Raw genomic sequence first — 24,085 nt, 5'->3', positions numbered from 1 at the left:
AGGCAGGCAGACATGGGAACAAAGTGAAGCTCAGAGAGGCTCAGGGCTGGTGACAAAACTCCGACTCACACTTGTCTAGGATGGACAAGGTCCTAGGTTCAAGTTCAAGCAGAAAACAAACAGACATGGCTCAGTCTGCGAAGGAGCAGTGAGCGGTGTGCAGGCAGACGAGCTGCTCTGGCTGGCAGGCTCCAGACGAGCCACTGCTTCTCAGGAGCTTCCACTGAGTGGCTGCAGTGTGCCTGCATGAGCCCTTTTTGTCACTCCTGCGACAGTAGCTGAGGGTCATTGTCCTAGCTAGCACCGACTTTCCAGTTCTCTTGAGAGAACCAGCTGTAGTGAGAAACCACTTACTTACCCCTGATTGGCCAGTAACCATGTTTGGGGGAGATTGTCTTGACCTCTAACTGAAGAAACAGGCCCAGGGCCGGCCCACTGTACAGTGGGCAGCAGTCCCACTTAAGGCCCCTGACTTGAACTTTTGCCCTTTCTCTGGGAGAGAGAGACAAGCAGTCCCTTCCTTACTTGGGTGGCTTTTGGTCAGCAATTATCACAGCAACAGAAATGCAGCTCAAATGGTCACTTCCGGTTGTTCTCAAAAGCAAAGACTTGTATGAACTGTTTTCTGACCTGTGAAGGCTTCTTCGTGCATATGATTTCCATACATATACTCAGTCCCATGCACATACACACACACACACACACACACACACACACACACACACATATATCTTTGGCTTTTTTCTTTTTCTTTCTTTCTTTCTTTCTTTCTTTCTTTCTTTTTTTTTTTTTTGGAACTGGGGACCAAACCCAGGGCCTTGCGTTTGCTAGGCAAGCGCTCTACCACTGAGCTAAATCCCCAACCCCTCTTTTTTATTTATACGAGTACACTGCTGCTGTCTTCAGACACACCAGAAGAGGGCATTGGATCTCATTACAGATGGCTGTGAACCACCATGTGGTTTCTGGGAATTGAACTCAGGACTTCTGGAAGAGCAGTCAGTGCTCTTAACAGCTCCACATGTCTTTTTCAGAAGGAGCAGAAGCTTGGAAAATTGAAGTCCATTAATCCACCTCCGCTGTTCCCACAAAGCCTCCCACTCTGGCCCCAAGCCTATCATTGTAGCCCAGTCTCTCACTGGGCCTCACAGGGCTGGAGCCTCTGTAGCGAGCTAAGGTACCAGTTATCAAGTGCTGAAACGACACTGTGTAACAACCTCCCTGCTCAAACTCTGTAGCCAAAGCATCAGCTCGCATCCGCAACTCCTTGTTGTGTGCTAATCATTTTGTGCTCCCAGCAGGCTGCACTCCAATACCCGCCCAAGAGCTTCTGGAATAAGGAATCACACACACACACACACACACACACACACACACACACACACACACACACCCCGGTTAATTTACTATGCCTTGACTAGCTTAAAGGCTGGGCCTTTCTAATCCTTTCCCTTGCTAGCAAACACTCCCCTCTGGTACTCCCTAGTTGACATATTTTAAAATCTATGTTTCTATCTCTGCTACTTCAAAAACAATTTGGGAAGTGGCCCATGTGGCCATTTCCCCTGATTCTCACATGTTAGCAGGCCTTTAGGTCTGATCTTTCTTCTTCCCCGTCTTGGTGATCTCTCGTCCTTCTGTCTTGTGGGTCCTAGCCCATGTAAATCTCAAAGTCCTGCTTCAGTCTAGTGCCCACCCATTAGCTGTTGGCTCTTTATTGATCAATCAAAAACCAACTGGGGACAAGGTCCATCACTATTTGTGCATGCAGATTCCCGATTTCGGGGGCCAGATTTATTTGAAACATTAGAATCAACCCCCAATAGTTTATCTAGAACTGATGGGTGGAATCTCAACTTAGTTTTCCTTGGATCCAAGCTCTGACTTCTCCAGGGAGAGTTGATATAAGTTGATATAAGTCATGTTTGTCAACTGGCGTGCACTTGCTGCTTCTGCCCATTGCTGTGGTGTAAATGCTCCCACCGAGGCTGGGTATAGTTTGCCATTGGCACACCATCAAGGGCAGAGCTGGTCCAGCTACAACTCGCCTCTCAGGTGGACACTCTGTATGGTTGTGGACGCGCCTCAGGGGTGATGTGCTTGCCTAAGGTCCCAGGAGTTTTTCTGCTTGCTGAGATGAAGTGTGTAGACAAGGCTTGGTGAGATGGCTTAGGACTTAAAAACACTGGCTGCTCCCCTAGAGGTCCTGAGTTCAATTCCCAGCAACCGCATGGTGGCTCATGATCATGACAAAGGGATCTGATGCCCTCTTCTGACCTGCAGGTAGACTGCAGGAAATGGAGCATTCTCATAATTAAACACAAATAAAGGGGCTTTGCAGACAGAAGCCACTGGATGGACCCAGGACTGCCCAGTTCAGAGTTCCCATGTACTGTCCTCCATGGGGGAAGTCCAGCCAACCACGCAAAGCTTTGGGAGGTCTCATGGTCTCCAACCAGGACGTGCAGAAAAGGGGCTGTGGCAACGCTTAACCACAAAGAGTATATACTGCTCTTGCAGAGGGATGGATTTTTATTCCCAGAATACATGTGGGCCTCTACCCGTCACTCCAGCTCCAGAAGGATGGCTCTCGCCTCTTCTGGCTCCATAGGCACCGATTCACATGCACAATCCAAATCAAAATAAGACTTCAACAAAATTAAAAAGGCCAGGTGTGCTGGCTCACGGTTTGAATCGCAGCACACCAGAGGAAGAGTCAGGTGGATCTCTGTGGGTGGGAGGTCACCCTGGTGTATACAGCAAATTCCGGGTCAGCCAGAGCCTCAGAGTGAGACCCTGTCTCAAAGCAACAACAACAACGCAGGAATTGGTGGAGGAGGGCTCTGGAGAGATGGCTTAGCAGTTAAGAACATTTGATGCTTTTCCAGAGAACGAAGAAAGGTTCAATTCCCAGGACCCACATGGTGGTTCACGACTATATATAACTCCAGCTCTAGGGGATCCAAGTCTTTCTGACCTCCACGGACCCCAGCCATACACAGATGTACATGCAGGTAAAACACACAATACACGTAAAAATAAACGGAAAAGAAAATAAAAAGCAGGTTGAAAGTACCCATCTTCCCATTTAAAAAGTCCCCGTTGCCCTCTGGAATCTCCCTGGATCTGGGCTGCCCCTTTAAGGAGAGACCTGTGTAGGGAGATGAAAGCCTCCCACGCACAGCGTGTGGAGCTGTCCTTGGTGCTGAAACTCGCCTGCTCCGGTCTCTCCACTGGAAGGCTTGAGCATTCAGGATCCCGCCCCTCCCCCCTGATCTTGCTAATTTCCATTTCCTTCCTATCGATTCTCGTTGATAAACCACGATTTGTTGTGGGGACGAGTGCAAGCGTCCGCGTGTGAAGGCCAGAGTTCAACCTTGGGTCTGATTCCTCCAATCATATCCAACTCTTGCTCATGGGTCAGACTTGGCTGGCTGGCCCCTGGGATTCCAGGAGCTCTCCTGTCTCTGCCTGCTTAACTCTGGGATCAATTACAAGTGTGTGCGTTGGGGCTGGGGATTTAGTTCAGTGGTAGAGCGCTTGCCTAGCAAGCGCAAGGCCTTGGGTTCGGTCCCCAGCTCCGAAAAACAAAGAAAAAAACAAAAAACAAGTGTGCGCGTCTATCGCTGGGTTTGGGGAGCAAACTGTGACCCTCAAGCCTGCATGATGGTACTTTACCACCTGAGTCTTCTCCTTAGCCCTCGGTATCTGATTTTTTACAATTTTTTTTTTAAGTTCAGGTATAATGAATGTTGCATGCCATTAATCCCAGCACTCTGAAGCCAGAGGCAAGCAGATTTCTGTGAGTTCAGGGCCAGCCTGATTTATGTAGTGAGTTCCGGAACAGCCAGGGCTACACAGAAAAACCCTGACTCAAATCAAATACTTTGAAGCAAGCCTTTATTCTACTTACTTATGGTGTGCATGCTTATGTGCATGTGGAGGTCAGTGAACAACTTTCAGAAATAAGTTCTCTCCTATCCATTGCCAACAGACACCTTTACCCAGGGCGTCTCCACAGCCTTGGGTGGTTTCCATCAACTTGAGACATCTAGAGTCACCTTGAAAGAAAGAGCATTCACTGGGTAAAGGCCCTAACCAGATTGGCTTCTTGGGCATTTTCTTGGTTGAGGACTGACGTGAGAGTCTGGTATAATGAGCAGGCTCCAGGGAGCAAGGCAGTCTGCTGTATTCCTCCCCTGCCTCTGCTCCAGGTCCCGCCTCCAGGACCTGTGGGTGCTCTAGGTGATGTGCGCACCTGTGAGATGAAATGAGTCTTCCTGCCCCAGGTAGCATGGATTCTTAGTATGTTTGTCTTAGTTTTTTTTTTTAAAGAATTATTTATGTGAGTACACTGTCGCTGTTTTCAGACACTAGAAGAGGGCATCAGATCCAGTTACAGATGGTTGTGAGCCACCACGTGGTTGCTGGGATTTGAACTCAGGACCTCTGGAAGAGCAGACAGTGCTCTTAACCGCTGAGCCATCTCTCCAGCCCTGTTTTGGTTTTTAAAATGTTTAAAGACTTATTTATTTATTTATTTTTTTTTTAACAGACAGGATTCCATTGTGAAGCTTCAGCTGTTCTGGAACTAAGTACGTAGACTAGGCTGGCCCAGAACTTACAGAGTGATCTACCTGAGTCTCCTTCCCAAGTGCTGGGGTTAAAGACGTATGCCCCTGCCTCCAGCTCTTTTTTCCTTTCCTTTTTTTTTTTTTTTTTTTGGAGCTGGGGCCCGAACCCAGGGCCTTGTGCTTGCTAGGCAAGCACTCTACCACTGAGCTAAATCCCCAACCCCCTGCCTCCAGCTCTTTACATTATTTATTTATTTATTTATTTATTCATTCATTCATTCATTCATTCATTATTTTTTTTCTGGAGCTGGGGACCGATATTTATTCATTTTTTAAGACAGGGTTTCTCTGTGTAGCCCAGGCTGTCCTGAAACTCACTCTGCGGACCAGGCTGGCCTTGAACTCAGAGAGATCCTCCTGCTTCTGCTTCTCAAGTGCTGGGATTAGAGGTGTGTGCCCCCACGCCTAGCTTCTTTTATATGTCTGAATTCTTTGCATGCATGAATGTGAGAGCCTGAGGCCCACCAAGGCCACCAGTATTTTCCCACTTCAAGCCAAAATATGGTCATCTCCTAAGCTGTCTCTGTCAGGAAGTTCTCTCACCAAGGCCTTAAGTGACTGACAGTCTTGCGCAGACAAACATGGCTTGGGATGGGTTATGGGGTCTGGGAGGGGAGTTGGGGGTCTGACAGAGACTGTCATGTAGTCACATTTTAGCCTCCTGTGATGTTGAGTAAAAAAATCAAAGATTTATTTTTCTTTTATGTGTTTTGCCTGCATGCATGTCTGTCGATCACATGCATACAAGTCCCTGGAGAGGCCAGCAGGGAGCATAGGATCTCCTGGAGCTGGGGTCACAGGTGTTTGTGAGCATCCGTGTTGGTGCTGGGAACTGAACCCGGGTTATCTGTAAGAGCAGCCAGAGCCTGTGACCACTAAGCAATCACTCTGACACCTCCCTTTTTCTTTTTCTTTTTTTTTCTTTTTGTATTCAGGTCAGAGTTTCTGTGTAGCCCTGGCTAGCCTGGAGCTTGCTCTGTAGACCAGGCTGGCCTATGAACTCACAGAGATCCGCCTATCACACCTGGCCTGTTTCCTGTTCTTTAAACTGTTTATTTATTCTCTCTCTCTCTCTCTCTCGCTCTCGCTCTCGCTCTTTCTTGTGTGTGTGTGTGTGTGTGTGTGTGTGTGTGTGTGTGTGTGTGTGTGTGTTTGGGTGTGCCTGCAGGTGAATGCATGGGTGGGCAGGGCGTGGAGGTCAGAGGATAGCCTAGGCTGTGATCCTCAGAGGGATAGCCTAGGCAGTGATCCTCAGAGGGATAGCTTAGGCTGTGATCCTCAGGAATGCTGCCCACTCCCTTTGAGCTAGATTTTCACCAATTAGATGAGGCTGGCTCCTGTCTGTACTTGTCCAGTTCTTGAATTCCAGGTGCCAGCCTCCACACCAGGCTTGGTCCAAACCCTCTCCAAGTGTGACAATCCTCTAGCCTTCTTCTTCCTTTGTGTGTTTTCAGTGTGTATGGAGGTCTGAGCTGGAAGTCCGTGTCTTCCTCCATCCGTCTCCACCTTAGACATGGGCATGAGGTCCCTCTTTTTTAAAAAAAAAAAAAAAGGATTTATTTCATATATATGAGTGCTCTATCTCCTGCAGGACAGAAGAGGGCAGCAGATCCCCTCGTAGTTGGTTGTGAGCACCATGTGGCTGCTGGAAATTGAGCTGAGGACCTGGAATTGCAGCCAGTGCTCTTTCCAGATCTTATCAGCCATCTCTCCAGCCCACTCTATCTCCCTCTTTTTAAAAAGCAGCATCTCCTGTAGACCTGGATGATCTCGAGATCACTGTGTAACTGAGGGTAACCTTGGACTCCTAACCGCCCCGCCTCAGCTCCCAGTGCTGGGGCGGGTGATAGTAGGCTAGTTCACCACACCCAGTTTATGAGTCGCCGGTGATGCAGCTCGGGGCTTCCCACGTTCCAGGTCAGCCCTCTACCCACTTATCCCCGTGTCTAGTGTTGGTCTGGAACTTTTACCCCTCACCTCAGCCTTGAGAGTACTTGGGAGTCCAGGCACAGTGCTGGCTGGGAGGGAGTGGCTGATGGTACACACCCCCACACCCTCCACACCCCCGGCTTCCTGGGCTATTACTCAGGCTTCCAGAAATAGAGCCAAGTGCGCACACATATAGATACGGAGGTTTATTTTAAGACGTGACTCACAGGATCCTGTGTGCTCTCAGCCCAAAATTAGCAGAACCGGCCAGCAGCCTTGAAATCAAGAAAGTGCAGGAAGCGGCAGAGGAACTTCAAAGACAGGCGCGGGATGAGGGGGGGACTTCCCTCTCCCTCTGGACCCACGGTGGCGGGGGAGGAACTTCCCTCTCCCTCTGGACCCATGGTGGGTGGAGGGGACTTGCCTCTCCTCTGGACCCCACTTTTCTCTTGTTTCTTTCAGGTGATGAGCTGAGTTTGGCAACAAAAAGTAAAATATGTGGGATATATGGGCACTGGTGGGCGGGGGTGGAGCCCTGCCTAGAATACTCCAGTGAGTAGTTGGGGCGTGGCTAGGGTTGAGCCCTGCCTCCTCAGGGGCTGGGGGCGTGGTCGGGTGGAGCCTGCCTAGAATCCTTGGTGAGTGACTGGGGGTGTGTTTGGTGATGAGGTACTGACCCTAGCTTCCATGAGGCATCAGGCTACACCCTTAGCTCTGGCAAGGAAAGCACGAGGGACATGGGAAATTCTCTCCAGTACCACTGAAGTTGGCTTAGAAATCAGTGATGGGGGTTGGGGATTTAGCTCAGTGGTAGAGCGCTTGCCTAGCAAGCGCAAGGCCCTGGTTTTGGTCCCCAGGTCTGAAAAAAAAAGAAAAAGAAAAAAAGAGAAAGAGAAGAAGAAGAAAAAAAAAAAAGAAAGAAATCAGTGATGGACACTGGCTTGTAGGGAAAGATGAGCCTCACTCTGAACAACCAAGGAAAAGTAGAAAGTCCTAACCACGACACATGGAGGAGGGCCCTGTGTAGGAATCCCCTAGAGTAACGTCAAGTCACATGAGAACACTGACTAACAGGACTGGACTTCCCTCTGAAGGGTGTGAGGAAATAGGTCAGATATAAAGAATGTTCACACTCTGTCATTGCAGCAGCAGGATTCAGGGTGGGGGTTCTGTTCAAGGCTTGGTCTTAGACTGTAGCTTAGTATTTGCTTGGTGTATTTCCATAGCCAAACAGGAACTTAAGAAAAGAAGTTCAAGGTCATTCTAGCCTGCAGAACAGTGTCCACAACGCCAGCAGCAACAACAAACTAAAACAGAAGGGACATGGTGGTGGCGCACACCCTTACCTGGGCTACACATCAACTTTCTTTTTTAAATTTTTTAATTAATTTTTATTTATATGAGTACACTGTTGCTGCCTTCAGACACACCAGAAGAGGGCATCGGATCCCATTACAGGTTGTGAGCCACCATGTGGGTGCTAGGAATTGAACTCAGGACCTCTGGAAGAGCAGACAGTGCTCTTAACCGCTGAGCCATCTCTCCAGCCCCACATATCAACTTTCGAGGCTACACAATGAGCTCCTATCAAAATAAAAAAGTAAAACAAGATAAGAAAATCAAACGTAGAAGCCAACAGTGGAGCGATCCAGAACCAATATAGACTTCTGGAAAGGGTAACCTCGGCTCAGGCCCAGGCTACCCATCTGCCTCTGCTTCAAGAGTCCCGTGTGACATACGTGTGTGTTACCAAGCCTGCCGTTCCTTGACATGCTTACATCATACCAAGCCACAGAGTCTTCTAACACATCACTGAAAGTTTTGGAAGGAGGGCTCATTGAGTAGCCCAGGCTGGCCTGGAAGTCATTTGGTAGCTCAGCATGGCTTCAAGCAAGTGCTAGAGTGAGGGGTGTGAGCCATCTTCCCTAGATTAAATTCACTGCAGTGTAACGCAGGAGGAAATCGGTTATCCAGAGCAGCTGACGTCCTATCAGCCTGAAGCCAGCTTATTTTCACAAGGTTTGGAGGAGGGACCTTTGCTATTAGAAAGATTGGAATGGCCTGAGAAGGAAATCAATTTGGCTCCTAGCTCTGTAGAGTTCTGGGAAGGGCAGAGAATAATTTTTTTTTTTTTTTGGAGCTGGGGACCGAACCCAGGGCCTTGTGCTTGGGCAGAGAATAATTTTGCTGTGCACTTTTAATACAGAGCCACCGAGCTACAGGTCCAATTTACTGATGCTTTAGTAATTAACTAATTTATAGCAGGGTCTTCTTATGCGGCCCTGGTTACCTTGAAACTTGCTCTCTAGCCCAGGTTGGTCTCCAATTCACAGAGACCCTGCCTCTGCCTACTGACTAAGACCAATGGTGTGGGTTACCACACTTGGCTGTTTAATGTTTTCAACGCTTTTAAAAAATGTGTGTGAGTGTTTTGCTTGAATGTATGTTTATGCACCACGATTGCCTGGTGCATGGAGAGGCCAGAAGAGGGCGTTGGAACCCTGGGAATTCAGTCAGAGATGGTTGTGAGCCCGAGGGAGGGCTGGGAATGGAATCTAAGGTTCTCTAAAAGAGCAGCCTGTAGTCTTAGCTACTGAACCATCTCTCTAACCCATTTGATGATTTTGTTTTTCAGTTTTGTTCTTGCTGTTAGGAATGGTTTCACTCTGTAGCTCAAGTGGGCTTTGAGTCGTGATCCCTTGCCTCAGCTTCCCAAGACCTTGGATTATGGGTCATAGATTCACGGTTTTGTTAGTGTGAAACTGCATAGAAAGTCGGAAAATATCTTCAAAAAGAATGAAAAGAAGCTAGGCGTGGTGGTGCACACCTTTAATCCCAGCACTAGGAAGGGAGGCAGAGGCGGGGAATCTTGGTGAATTTGAGGTAAGACTGGTCAACAGAGTAGACGGAGTTCCAGGACAGCCAGGGCTACGGTGTCTCAAAAAAAAAAAAAAAACCAAATAAGTAAATAAACAATAAATAAGTGGATAAGATAAAAAAAAGTGAAAAGAGAAACAGAAAAAGGAAAAAAGCCGGAAAAACAGAAAAAGAATAGGGACGAGAAGAGAAAGAAAAGGAAAAGGAAAGGAAAGAAAAGAAAAAGAAAAGAAAAAAAAGCAAAGCAAAGCGAGCCTGCGCAACTGGGACTTGAACTTGTCCCCACCTGGTCTCTCTCGCTTGCCTCAGCAGGGTTTCCCCGGGTCCCCGCTTCCGGCTGGCGGTGGCGTCGGAGGGCAACCGAGGACGTGCGTGCGACCCTGCGTGCGAACGTGCGTGCGTCGGCGGGAGGTGGGCGAGTCCAAGGGGGCGTGGCGTACGAGGGGTGGTGCGCGCGGCGCGGCGGGCGGAGGCTTTGGGCGCGCACCGCCTCTTGGCTCCCGGCCTCCCCCGCGCGCGCGCGCCCAGTGGTTCAGCCCGACCCCCCGGCTCATTGTGCCTTCTCCTCACGCCGGCCCAAGATGGCGGCGGCGCTAGACGCCCCGGCTCTGTGACTCCTACAAAGAGGGGAGCTGGGGCCACACGGGAGCGGTGGCCGAGGCACAGGCCGGGCCGTCTGTCCTCAGCCGTCCGCCCCGCGTCCGCCCGAGTCCGCCCGCCTGCCTTCCCGCCGGCGGCCCCGCCCCTCCCCCAACCGCCCGCCTAGCATGGTGCGGCGGCCGCGCGCGCCGACATGGGCGAGAAGCTGGAGCTGAGGCTCAAGTCGCCTGTGGGCGCGGAGCCCGCCGTCTACCCGTGGCCGCTGCCGGTCTACGTGAGTGTACTTGCGGAGAACCCGGGGGTGGGAGTCGTGGGGCTCCGCGGCTCCGCGGCGGCGGCCGGTCCTTGGCCGTTCCCGGCCCGCGCCCGCGCCTGCCGTTGCCCGGACGCGGCCCGTCGCGCTGTCGCCGCCGCTGGCCCGGAGCCCCGCGTCTCCAGCCTTTTAAGACTTGGGTCTGGGCTGACGTTGTGGCCAGGGGTGTAGGGACTGGGTAGTCGGGGACGCTTTGCCTTCGTGGCGACCCCTCATGTTGTTACTTCAAGTTGTCACCTCACGTCCCATCATACTGTGTACTGTATCTTAGCGTGCTGCCTTCTCCTGTTGTCCCCTAGGCCCTTTTATGTTGTCACTTTCTGGTGTTGATGGCCAGGGGCTAAAAGGAACCCAAGGAAGTCAGGGAGGTTGGCCCTTCGTGTCGGTTTAGGTTAGGTTGTCCTCCACGTTCGTGGCATGGTGCGAGGGCTCTGAATAGTTTGTTCCTTCATGTCAGGGGGCCTGGCTGGAAGGACCTGAGAAGTTAGAGAGGTTGTCATCTCCGTTTGTACCTCATGTGTCGTCTGATGTTGGTGGATTGCCTGTAGGTACAGTGAAAATTTGGAGCAGTTGATGTTGGTTGCATGGCTAGAGGGGACATAGGAAGTCTGAAGGTAGCCCTCATGGGCAGGGCTGGTGAGACTGGAACGTTGGGGGTGTTATCCTATAATCCTAATGACCCTTGAAAAATGACAGGCAAAGTGGAAGTGCCAGAGGCAAACGGGTTCTGAAGTCCAGGAGGACCTGCAAGGCCAGTGTCCTGGCCCCTGGTGGCCCTTTGTGTGCTTTGAGCAGAAAATAAGTCATTGGGTTTCTCTGCTCCAAGTCCACATCCTCACTGGGTCCTGTGGAAAATGTGCTTCCTGGGGTGCCCTTGCACCTGTCCTGCCCTGTGTGTCCTTGAAAATTCCCACAGGTGTCCACTGGAAACTCTTCTGAGGTCAGCATGATGGCTCAGCAGCAGAGTCCTATGGTCTGAGTTCCATTTTCGTGACACGGCAGAAGGGAGAGTACCAACTTCCACAAGTTTTCTGACCTCACTGTGCACAAACACAGCCACTCACAAATGTAATAGGAATTTAAAAATACCAGTTTGTGTGTATGTTGGGCGTGGTGGCACACACTTTTAATCCTGGCACAAGGCAGAGGCAGAAGGATCTCTGAGTTCCAGACCAACCTGGTCTGCACAGTGGGTTCCAGGTTGGTAGTCTGTCCAGAAAGAGTCTGAGAAATTGGGGAGGCTTGTCCCCTTTTTTACCACAACTGGAAGGACCGTGGGAAACAGGAAAAGTTGTCCCCTCGTGTTGGTGGAGTCTGGAGGGGCCTTGGGAAGTCTGGGAGGTTGTCTGGTAAGACTGTCTGGAAGAGAGGAAGAACATATTCCTTAGTACTTTTCCTCTTCAGACATCGTCATTCTGACCAGCTAGCCTTTGCAGGGTAGTTCTGTGAGTTGTGGGCACAGTCATGGTTGAGGTGCAGCACATTTCAGCCACCCTAGCCTCCCTTCATTGACCCTCTGTCATCTGCCTCCAACCTCCCAGGCAGTCACATCCTGTCCTCTGCTAGCAGTCTTTTCCAGAAAGTCCAACGAATGATCAGCAACTGCAGTGTTCACCTGAGAGAATGGCTTGCCCACTCACACTGTCTTGAGGACTTGAGGCTACCCCTAGTTTGTCCTTTACCTAGGCAGCATCCTTTGGGCAGTGAGCCACATTTGGTGATGTTCATTCTGCAGCACAACCTGTGTTGGTCCAGTGTTTCTTTTTCTTTTTCTTTTTTTTTTAAAGATTTATTTATTTATTATATATAAGTACACTGTAGCTGTCCTCAGACACACCAGAAGAGGGCATCGGATCTCTTTACAGATGGTTGTGAGCCACCATGTGGTTGCTGGGAATTGAACTCATGACCTCTGGAAGAGCAGTCGGGTGCTCTTAACCGCTGAGCCATCTCTCCAGCCCGTTTCTTTTTCTATTGTTTCTTTGGTCTTGTTATATGGTGGCTGCCCTGGAACTCATTCTGTATCTCAGGCTGGCCTTGAACTTGCAGAGATATCCTGCTTCTACCCCAAGTGCTGGTTGGGATGATACGGTTGTACCCCTCTCTGTCTCTCTCTCTGTCTCTGTCTGTCTGTCTGTCTGTCTGTCTCTCTCTCTCTCTCTGTCTCTGTGTGTGTGTGTGTGTGTGTGTGTGTGTGTGTGTGTGTATGTGTGTGTGTGTGTGTAGGTGTAGGGAGCGGGGAGGTGAGACTCTGTGCTCCAGACACCTGCAGGTGACCTTGCTCAAGCTGAAGCTGTCCCTGAGAATACCAAGAAATGGGCTGGCTGCTTGGCCTGCACCGAGTGGACAGTCACTAGACCGCATCCCTAAAGTTGTCATATATGAGTTTGAAAGGTTATTAAAAACCACACAACTTTGTTGTTGCTGAATACAATGTGCTGCTAGTTTGCCTCTGCCCGGTCCCTAGTGATGAGGCTGAAAGTTCACCCAGTGACACTGGCCCAGTCACCCTCCCATGTGAGTCAGGCCTTCAGTCACGCCTGGCGGGAACTGGCTTTCCAGTGGCGCTGGGAATGACCGCCCAGCGCCTTTCCCTTGCTGGCCCAGATCTCACTTGGCAAGGTTGGCTCTGCTGGCCCAGTCCTGCTCTTACATCTGCCGCCCTTTCCAGCTGTGGCTGTCACACTGCTCTCTATCCAGGGGCCAGCAGGTGGCAGGGTGGGGGGTTGGAGGCAGCAGCTCCACAGTGCTCTCTTCTGGTTCCATGTTTCATGGAGAGTTCTACTTCTCAGGAAGCCAGGACCTGGCACACACCAAACAGTGTCAGGTCTGCCATGCTAGCTCCCAGAAAGTGGAGACAGGAGGGTCAGGAAGGAGTTGAAAACCAGCTTTGACTATAAAGTGAGTTCCATGCCAGCCTGCCCCACACTCTCATTTCAGGGCCCCTCCCCCATAATCAAGCAAACACAGAAAAATCTCTTGTTGCCCTGCTCTCCTGTTACTGAGGCATTGGGAAAAGGCTGGGCGCTCCTGCCCCTGGACTGGAGCTCAGATATCACTGCTCACCCACCTGCAGGCCTTCCCAGTCTATTGTTTGTTTTGAGATGGGGGTCTCAGGATAACCTAACTGGGATGCCAAGTGTGTGCCACCAGGCCTGGCTTTATGATTCTTTGTAGAAAGCACCTGCAAGCTACCTTTGCTGTCCCCAGAGCACAGAGGGTAGAAAGACACTCGTCACTCAAGCCCTGGGACTTGACAGATTAGGAACTGAGTGTGGTAGTCATGGACCTGGGCTGGTGGCCCAGCTTCTTAGAGAGGCCTTGCTGTTCACACTCAAATACCCAGTTTAGGGACCAGGTTTGGACAGGGACAGGTGGGAGGGGACATCATCCTTGCATCAGTTTAGGTCTTTGGCACCTCATAGAATAATAACCTCTTTGGCAGAAGGGGTGCAGGTGTCATTTTGGCTGTTTGCTTGGCAGGCAGTTTGGGGGACAAGCCTGAGAGGGAGGGAGGGCTAGGGCAACCTTCCTGTTGGTGACTCAGTAGGCCATGTGTGGTGGTGTGTCCCTTCTGATGAGTCGAGGAGTCCCGTGGGTGGGTGACTGGGTGAGTCGTGCTGAGGGTAGAATGAGCCAGCACCAGCGTGACTCAGAAGGTATTTTCTCTTGCTGACCTCTTTGGATAAGTGTCCAGGCTAATCCGGTGCTCACATGGGCAGGAGGCAGGCCTGCCCATGTGGGCCAATGAGCTACAGGGAAGGGAAGGGATGATAATGGTGGGCTTCCATATTTGGCAGTGTGAAACATGGGCTTGCCTTTCAAGCCACTTAACTGTGTTCATGATGAGAGTGGGGATTGCCAGGGAACCACCAGTTGGGCCTCTGCATGGAAGCACTGCCCCATTTCAAGTTAGACTTTTCTGAAGTGATCTGATTCTGTACCCAGGGCAGTTTGGCACTCACCATGTAGCCCAGGCTGGTTTCAAACTTAGAGCAGTCCTGTCTTGTTCTCCCAAGTGCTGTGAATATGAGATGTCCTGCTGGCTCCAAGTTACCTGTGAAGTATTTAAGTCAGTGAGGAAAACCCACCTCCCACAGCTGGGATTCCTTGCCAGGTGTGTCACACCCTAGCAGGTGTCATTGCTTCTGCCATGTTGAAAGGTTAGCCAGCCATTCTCATGGGGATGGAGGGTCTGTCCTTGGTTGATACTTGGTGATATCTAGTGACATTTGTGGTTGCTGTAACTGGGAAGAGGGGAGACTTGGGCACTGGGTCCCCGCAGAGTTGGATTCTGAGAATCTGAGACACAGGTCTGCCGCCCCATATCTCAGGTTGGATAAGTGGTCTGTTTGTTGGGGCAGACCTGTCCTCTTTTCCCAGGGTCTGAGTTATGCAAGCCAGGTTGGTTATCTTTTCAGAACATTGTCTGGTGGCTGTGTTCAGTACAGGTGCCCACCCACCTGAGCGTCCGCCTGTTGCTAGAGTAACCGAAACACAGCTGTCCATTGTGTGTGGGCACCAGCTCCAGGGCTAAAGTGTGGCTGGCTTCTGAGGTCCTTCCCTGGCTGGACTGCCTCTGACTACTCTGCTGGTGGTGTGGATATGCCAGGGGCACAGGCAGGATAGAGCTGCTCAGGGAGGGAGTGCCATGCAGTTACTGGAGCACCTGCCTCTTCCCTTAAACCCCCCCCACACACACACACACACACTTCTTCCCTCCGCTCTCTCTGTGCCTCTAGACTCCTGACTCTGCATTTACCTCCAGAGTATGGGGATGTATTGGCCTAGTTTACATGGTGCTGGAATGGAGCCCAGGGCTTTGTGCACTCTAGGGAGTGCTGGGCCCACTGAGCTGTATTCCAACTCAGAAAGGGAGTACCTGCCTACACTTGTGGCAGGCCCAGACAGGTTACTGATGAGAGGTCAGGCAGCTATGACAGCTTTCTAGTTCATATATATATGTAAATACATTGTCTCTGCAGACACACCAGGAGAGGGCATTAGATCTCATTACAGATGGTTGTGAGCCACCACGTGGTTGCTGGGAATTGAACTCAGAACCTCTGGAAGAGCAGTCAGTGCTCTTAACTGCTGAGTCATCTCTCCAGCCCCAGCTCTCTAGTTCTAGAACAGTCCATCACCTCCATGAGCAGTCATCTGTCCCCAGCACCCATGAGTATAACTTTCTGTCTCAGGATTATCTGTTCTGGGCATCTTCTATTGTGGAGCTACATACAGTGGTCCTGTCGCCAATGTCAGGACCCTGTGCTTCTGCCTTTGCCCCTGGCTTGTGGTTTTTGAGGGTGGAGATGTCCAGTTCTGAGGCCTTGAAAGATGAACTTGTTTCACCTCCATCCTAGGACGGAGTGACAGGATAGACTGGGGTGGCACCAAGATCGATAAGGGCGTTCATATACCCCAGGCAATGAGTTGATTTTTTAAATATTGAATTTTTATTTACTGTGCACAGGTATTCACTACCTGTGAGGGTGGAAGACAGAAGAGGATGCTATGCCTTTTGATGTCACTATCTGTCTCTTTGAAGCAGGGTCCTTTGCTGGTCCTGATGATTTGCTTTTCCAGGTAGACTGGAAGCCAGATGGCCCCAGTCCCCAGTCCGCACACCCTGGCGGGGGTTACAGGCACTGCGACTGCCTGGTGGGCTTGTGAACTTCCCTTCTGACTGCTGAACAAGTGCTGCAAACTCTATGGTCTCTGTGCAGCTACTCGTAGCTGCTTCAAGGCCTGGGTGTAGTTTGCTGCTGTCTGGCTGCTTGCCCCTCCCTCAGGGCTTGTCCCAGCTCTCCTAAGACAAGGGTAACCAAGGCCCTGTTCTTTGCCCTCACACCCTGTGGCCTGCAAGGAGGAGGACACAAAAGTGTCCTGATGGTGGACCTTCAGTCAGTCTTATCTATTGACTGACCTATATCAGCCAGCCTGGCATGGGATGCACAGCAGAAACCCCTGTGGCCACAGGGCAATAGCTGGCACAGATAGTCTGGCGCTGGCCTCATGCCTGTCCTTGTAGCTAAGCAAGGACACTTGTCCTTCCGTAGACCTTTGAGTCCCCATCATACCCACCTCCTGCCTTCAGGAAGGTAGCAGCCAAGAAGCTGGGTGTCCCCTTGTGCGCTGTGAATTAGTGCCCTGGAGTTGGGCCAGGCCTTGTGCACTTTTGAGTTCAGGGTTAAGTCTAAGAAAGTTCTCTAAGCTAGATGTATCTAGAGCCCAAGCCGCTCAGGAGGCTGGGGGCATGGAGATTGCTTGAGCCCAAAAGTTGGGATAGCATCATGAGCCCCCCACTATAAAGCTTCCAGAAAGTTACGGACTGAGTGTCTCCCTTCCCCTTCCCCTCCTCCTTCTGTGTGCATGTGCATGCGTACACACACACACACACACACACACACACACACACACGCAGACTTAGGGTTGTGGGGCACACTGGGAGCCCACATCAGTGTTCAAGAGCTACTTGACTATTTCCTATCATCTGTGTGTAGCCTGTGGCTGTGCTGGATACAGCACTGAGTCCACTGTGCAGCAGAGGTGATGGCCAGGACTCAGGCGAAGAGCCTGGGCTCTGGGGGACCTGGCCATGGCGTTTGTGTGTCCTGTTCTCATGAGGTAGATATAGCCTTCGTCATTCTTTAGCTGCCTGCATTCCCCTACAGTGCACTCGTTGGTAGAGCTGGGGCTATGCAAAGCCAGTGTGCAGTGGATATGAAGGACGGGAAGCTCATAGGGCCACTGACCAGCCCAGGGAGGCAGGAGCACTGCGCCTCCTGCTTCTTTGTCCTTCCTCCTCCCTCTGTCACTTTCTGTCAGTGTGTGTTTGATCTTATGGTGGCAGACTTGAGAGCTGGCCTTGAGTGGTCACTGGGGCAAGGCTTGATTTCAGGCATTGCGCACACGCTGGCCAGTGGATGTGCTGGGTTTCCCATTTTGTAGGTGGGAATGCTGGCTCTATTGGACTCTGTAGAATCTGCCTACACTCATCAGATTTGCAGGGAGACAGCTCTGAGTCAGGCACCAGCTCTGGGGAATGTGTTGAGTCAGCATCGCTGCGGAGTCCAGGTGCTGTCGTGTGCATCGTAGAACAAGAGGAGTTGGGATGTCACTGTGTGGTTGATGGGACCAACGGTGTAGCTTTTTCTCTTTCAGGACAAGCACCATGACGCTGCTCATGAGATTATCGAGACTATCCGGTGAGTATCGTGTGGGGTGAGCACTGGGTCAGGACTGCTTCCTGAGGTTCCCAGCACTTCTGGTTTGTTGTCCTCACTGGGACTTCTCAGGAAGTGGCAGGAGGAGCCCTGGCAGAGGCATCAAGTTGCAGGGCAGCTCTCCATGGCCCTTGTTGTACACTGTATGTCTGGGACAACTTCAGTTTGTTTCCTCTGCCATGGTGGGGATGGGGCCAGCTCTCACTTGTACAGCCCCTGAGCTGCTGCCTCCCGTGAGATGGAACTTGGGACGTCTCTGTGTTTTCATATCATTGGAGAAAGATGGGAGTTTGTAAGGACCACTAAGGCTTAATGTAACTGAGTAGGGCCTCCTTCCTGTGACACCTGCAGACACATGGTACCATGGCAGCTGCCTGTTGCCATGGATCTGCAGCCTTCCTTCCGAAACTTCTGCCCTCTGAGGCTCGTAATAGTGAGCATGGATTACTGGGGAAAGCCCTGGCAGACCGTAGAGACCCAAGTTGTAGATTGCTGTTAAGTGTTCAGATGGGAGGCCAGCCTGGGCTAGAGAGACCAGTGAGTTGGTCTAGCGCTAGCCTGGAGACCTGAGTGTCATCTCTGAAGCCATGAAGATGGGAGGAGGGGACCAGCAGCAGATATCCTCTGACCCTACATGTTCTGTGGTACACATGTCACTGCATCTTGTGCGTCCACAAGTGCATACACACCCACCCTCCACCTGTGCACGAAGAAGCACAGGTGTACCTACGAAGGCCACCCACACTCCGCCAGCTGTCTGGCTAAGCATGCAGGACGCTCTTTTGGTAGAAGAGCATCTGGCTGGAGGAGTGAGCTGGCTGGGCGTAGGCACTGGCAGCCAGCAGAGCTCGGGAGGCAGAGGCAGAGGCATCTCTAGGATTTTGAGGTCAGGCTGGTTTGCAGTTTGGTCTACATAGTTCAGGGTAGTCAAGGCTGTGTAGAGAAACCCTGTCTGGGGTGTGTGTGTCTCAGCCTGGTTTGAAATCCCGGATCTTCCTGCTAAGGCTGATCCCTCCCCCAGAGTTTTTTTTTATCATATTTGTGTTTGGTTGATTTGTCTGTTCACACATACCACAGCACACTGTGGGGGCAGAGGGCAGCTTTGTGGAATTGCTTCTCCTCGTGTAGGTTCCAGGATTAAACTTGGGTTGCTGGTTTGTACCACAGTTGCTTTTACCTACTGAGCCATCTTGCCACCACCCCCCGCCTTTTTTTTTTTTTTTTTTGGAGCTGAGGACTGAACCCAGGGTCTTGTGCTTGCTAGGCAAGCGCTCTACCACTGAGCTAAATCCCCCAACCCCAATATTTTACTTTTTACCATATTACATGATTTTATTTCTTTTCCAAGTGCCAACACTGACCTTGGCCTCAAAATCTGTGTGATTTCTCAGCAGCCTCTCATAAACTTGCACAATAACACACACACACACACACACACACACACACACACACACACACATATTCTCTCTCTCTCTCTCTCTCTCTCTCTCTCTCTCTCACTCCAGAGAACGGGCTGAGGCCAGCAGCATCTCTCTGTTCCTTTTCAGATGGGTCTGCGAGGAAATCCCAGATCTCAAGCTGGCCATGGAGAACTATGTCCTGATCGACTACGACACCAAAAGGTGAGCTGGAAGGGGTCGCGGGGACTGCTGGCTAGGTCTCCCCAGCTGCTTACACTCTGGCCCACTGTCTGTCTAAGCTTCTGGGAAGCTCTTCTGGTCGAATTGTGGATTTGGCTGGAGGAGTGAGACAATTCCTGGGAGCCCTACACTGTCCAAGTTGAATTGAAGTGTGGGGCACTCCAGGACAGGTGAGGGACTGACTGGCCTTTCACAGCGGCAGACTGCCAGACTCTGTTGGTGGGCTCATAGGTGCTGGGTGAGGCCAGTCCTTGCTCCCACCTAGCACCTCTCCTCCTGAGCAGAGCGATGGAGAAGCAAAGGCATCCCTGCCTGGAGCGCTGCATGGAGCTGGGTTACCCAGGGGCTGGAGAGATGGCTCAGGGGTTAAGAGCACTGACTGCTCTTCCAGAGGTCCTGAGTTCAAATCCCAGCAACCACATGGTGGCTCACAGCCACCTGTAATGAGATCTGATGCCCTCCTCTGGTGTGTCTGAAGACAGCTACAGTGTACTTACATATAATAAATAAATAAATCTTAAAAAAAAAATAAAAGGTAGTCCAGGCTCTACCTCCTGCTCAAAGCCTGCCCATTCTTGACTCTGCCTGAAAAGGTTTGCTTGACCTATGACCTCATTATTAGAAAGGACTCCTGATGCTAGCCAGCTAGCCTTAGTGACAATGGGACAGTCCTTTGGCTGGTTCCCCTGCCCTATAACTAGCGTCTGGGTGTTAAGTGGACTGGAGCTCACTCCTGCTCCAAAGATAACCCCAGCCCTCCATCTCACCACCTTTGTGAAGCTCCTGGACCTCGGAAAACTCCTTTCTATGTGAGGAACCCACCCAGACCCTTGCAGTGGAACCCTCTGATAGTAGACTAGTGTGCCCTCAAAGTCCTGCACCCACATGATCCAAACTCCAAGTCGCTGGGACTGTAGTTGTGTGTGGCAATACCTCGCCCTGCTTTGGCTTTTCCCAGTCCAGGATCATACTGTAACACACCAGAGTGCTGGGGATCAGGTGGCATTATGTGACTCCCTTGCATGGGGAGGAGACTGTCTGTGTGTGTTAGTGTTCCAGAGCATCCTAATCCCAGCATGAGGCTCCTCTTGGGTTCGTTGGGCATTTGGGATGGCCCTGAACATAGGTGATGTGGAGAGGCACCCTCATCCCTGGAACTGTGCTTCTGTTGACTGGTGTTCAAAGTATACAGAGGTCTTTTCAGAGAAATCAGCTAATTGAGGGGCCCTGTCCCAGGTCTGTCTAGAAGCTACAGATACCCCCACCCACCCCTGGTCCCAGCTAATGGCGGGCGACTTGGAGTCCAGAGACTGGCGGGGCCTCCACTGCCCATGTAGTTGGAGGCACTCTTCTGCTTGCTTCAGTTACAAAAAGGCTTTATTTAGTTTACTTTGAGTGCGAAGGCTTGCCTGTGCACCATATACAAGCAATACCCACAGGTGCCAGAAGAGGACATAGGATCCCCTGGAGCTGAAGTCACAGCTGTTGTGAGCCTCCGTGTGGGTGCTGGGAACAGAACCTGGGTCCTCTTGCTAGAGTAGCCAGTGCTGTCACTGCTAGGCTCACATGCCCCAACTCTGCTTTCTTCTCTCTTTTGGAGACGGGTCTCACTGTGTAGCCCTGGCTGGCTTGAGCCTGTAACATTGTCTGTCTCTGCATCTTTCCAGCTCCTGAGAGCTGGGGTTGTCAGTGTGGACCAGTGCCCCATCCTGTTGTCTCACATGCTCCTTACAGCTCAGAGAGGAGAGCCTGGCTCTCCACCTCCCACCTCATTTGAGGTGGTCTCTTGGTTTTCAGTGCTGCACATGCCAACCCCGCCCCCTTCTCTTTAGAAGGATGGGGAACGCTTAACCTCACCCTGCCCTGCTTTAGGTAGGTTCTGAGGACTCACACTCACACTCAGGACCTCATACTTAGTAGCCAGCGCATTAGCTGCTGAACCATCTCCCCAGCCCTAGCCCAGGTGTTTGTCATGACTTGCTCTTAAAGTTCCTCATCTAAGTGACACAGTCTGACTGTGGAATTGACATGTGAAGTAGAGCTACCCAAGCTGCCCTTGGGCTTAGTCCCGTGGCCAGGGACTGTCTGAGCACGTAGCCTCTGGCTGGCCTGCCATGTTGGTGTTCTGTAGCCTGGTGGGTTCCCTGGAGGCTTCTGGTGGGGCATTTATTTGTCTAGCTCTACACGTCTGTGCAAGTTGGGTATATTGCAGCCCAATAACACCACTAACACTCTCCCTCCCTCCCTCCCCGCTCTCCTTTTTCAGTTTTGAAAGCATGCAGAGGCTGTGTGACAAATATAACCGGGCCATTGACAGCATCCACCAGCTGGTAAGTGGCTCCCCACTTTCGAGGCCATCCACTCCAATTGGGTTTGGGTGGTGCTGGCTCCTGGGCCTCCCAGGGCAGCCAAGTGCTAGGACCTCCTACAGTCTGTGAAAGAGTCGTAGGGAGAGTGGTTGGCATGGTGAGGCAGGGGAGTTGGGTGGCAGGACAGCAAGACCCAGCTGGCACCGGCTGACTTTCTCAAGAAGTTTCTTAGGGTCCTTGCTGCTACACAGACAGACTCTGGCATCTGTGCCTATCCTGTGTTAGGCAGTCAGCACCCTTCCTGAACTGAGGCTGCCTTCCTCTGCCCTGCAGCTGCTCATAACCTGGAGCCCCTGCTCTGCCTGCTGTGGGGGCATCCTGCTTACAGCAGAGCTGCAGAAAGCTGTGTTCGCCCGCCCGCCTGCCTCAGTTGACAAGCTGGATGCAGGCCACAGGGCTTGGCCACTGAGCATGCAGGGCGTGAGCTTTCTGGAAGGCCCAGGAGGCTCTGAGCAGGCACCTGGCCATTGTGAGTTCTGTGGTATTGGGGATACTCCTGTGACGAACATGACTGTAGAGAAGCTGGGGCTGGCACAGGGCGGCTTTGTGAGCACCTGAGCTGAGTGAGCAGCTCTGTGTGTCCCACAGGACACTGAACCTGCCACTGCTACTGCCACCTTACCGTAGGACACGCCTGCCCGCTGAATCAGCTGCACTATGGTTCCTGCAGCATGAGGGCTGGGATCTGGCTCCTCCAACTGCGCTGTCCTGTACTGTCACACCTTGTCCAAATGTCAATGTCCATATCCACAAGACCAGGGAGGCGAACTGTCTTAGGGCTTCATTGCTGTGAACAGAAGCCATGGTCAGGCAACTCTTATAAGGACAACACTTAATTGGGGCTGGCTTACAGGTTCAGAGGTTCAGTCCAGTATCAACAAGGTGGGAGCATGGCAGCATCCAGGCAGGCCTGGTACAGGAGGAGCTGAGAGTTCTGTATCTTCATCTGAGGGAAGCCAGGAGCAGACTATCTCCCAGGCAGCTAGGATGAGGGTCTCCAAGCCCACCCTCACAGTGACACACCCACTCCAACAAGGCCACACAAGGCTCCAAATAGTGCCGCCCCCTGGGCCAAGCATCTACAGCCACCACAGGAGCCACCTCTGACCTGGTGCTTAGCTCAGATAAGAGCCAGGGCTGTCTGGGCGTGCATGTGGGGCCAGCCTAAGGGGTGCTCTGGAGCTGCAGCTCTCACTGCTTTCTCCTCCTAGTGCACTGGGAGAGAGCACACCTGCCAGGGGGCCTGGAGTCAGGAGGGGCTTCTGGGACCTAGGGGTGGGCTTAGGCCAGGGAGTTTATAAGGTCCAGTAGGAATTGGGCCTTCATGGTGAGTTACCTGAGCCAAGTGCGGGGTTGATGTGGAGGGATTTGTCTCTGTGCTGCCGAGTCGGTTTCTGTCTATAGTCTTTGGGATGAGCCCAGTGAGCATGCTCTTCACCACTAAGACACTAAACTGTGTATGCTTGTTTGGTTTTTTGAGACATGGTTTCTCTGTGTAGCCCTGGCTGTCCTGGAACTCAGTCTGTAGACCAGGCTGACCTCAATTCAGAGATCCACCTGCCTCTGCTTCCCAAGTGCTGAATTAAAGGCGTGCAAACACCAGTGCCTGGCAACCTTTTGGGTTTTTGATTCAGGGTCTTATCATGTAGTCAAGGCTGGCCTTGAACTGACAGTGTTCCTCCTGCCTCAGCCTTCCAAGTTTTGGATGCTGGGTAGGAACTGTTGAGTGTAATGGGTCATGTCTACTTTTGTCCCCAGTGGAAGGGCACTACACAGCCCATGAAGCTCAATACTCGGCCGTCCAATGGGCTCCTGCGGCACATCCTGCAGCAGGTGTACAACCACTCTGTGACCGACCCAGAGAAGCTCAACAACTACGAGCCCTTCTCCCCCGAGGTGTACGGGGAGACCTCCTTTGACCTGGTGGCCCAGATGATCGATGAGATCAAGATGACCGAGGATGACCTGTTTGTAGACCTGGGCAGTGGTGAGTATCTGACAGTGTGGTCCTTGGCTCTCAGGGCACCCAAGGCCACACATGAGTCCTGAAAGTCTTTTCATGGAGGATGCCAGCTGAGCTGAGCCCGGCACCATCAGTGCTTCCACTCAGGCCACCTACCCAGAGCCCTCTGTCCTGCTGGCTCCTCTTACCCTTGCATCCGGAAGTGGCCTAGTGGTTCATGGGTTGTGGACTGCTTAGCCAGAATCATGTTCCCAAGGCTTCTAGTCACGGCTCTGTGTGGCCTCACACTTGGGTCAGACACTTACATGTGCACACATACAGACAGACAGTCACATGCACAGACTGCAGTGTTGCTGGACTGCCTGCGTGGTTGTGGTTCTGATGATGTTCACTTTTCCTGGGGCATATCTTAGGGTTTATTGCTGTGATGAAATCCCGTGACCAGAGGCAAGCCAGGGAGGAAAGGGTTTATTCAGCTTACACTTCCCGATCACAGTCCATCACTGAAGGAAGTCAGGACAGGGACTCACACAG

At 51.7% G+C, this 24,085-nt stretch overlaps 1 protein-coding gene and 1 long non-coding RNA gene across 6 annotated transcripts in view; one reads left to right on the top strand and one right to left on the bottom strand.

Moving 5' to 3' along the window:
* Window positions 1–7,926: 7,926 nt before the first annotated feature.
* Window positions 7,927–9,814, bottom strand: LOC134479808 (uncharacterized). Its single transcript, XR_015625062.1, has 2 exons — window positions 9,727–9,814; window positions 7,927–8,147 (listed from the first exon to the last, which is right to left on the bottom strand). It is a non-coding gene; the product is annotated as an uncharacterized LOC134479808 (long non-coding RNA).
* A 183-nt stretch (window positions 9,815–9,997) lies between these two features.
* The window catches only part of Dot1l (DOT1 like histone lysine methyltransferase), a 37,210-nt gene continuing 23,122 nt past the window's right edge, over window positions 9,998–24,085 (top strand). For all 5 annotated transcript variants that reach the window (XR_015624161.1, XM_087557729.1, XM_087557727.1 and 2 more), the window contains 5 exon segments: window positions 9,998–10,314; window positions 17,518–17,561; window positions 19,127–19,201; window positions 21,486–21,549; window positions 23,347–23,575. Coding sequence is in view for 2 of the 5 variants with exons in the window: in NM_001108733.2 (NP_001102203.2) it covers window positions 10,234–10,314; window positions 17,518–17,561; window positions 19,127–19,201; window positions 21,486–21,549; window positions 23,347–23,575 (493 nt within the window). In the remaining 3 variants the exon portion in view is untranslated.

Source organism: Rattus norvegicus, chromosome 7, assembly GCF_021556685.1.
Source record: "Rattus norvegicus strain SHRSP/BbbUtx chromosome 7, alternate assembly SHRSP_T2T, whole genome shotgun sequence".
Taxonomy (NCBI): Eukaryota; Metazoa; Chordata; class Mammalia; order Rodentia; family Muridae; genus Rattus; species Rattus norvegicus.
This window is presented reverse-complemented; position numbering and strand designations above follow the sequence as displayed.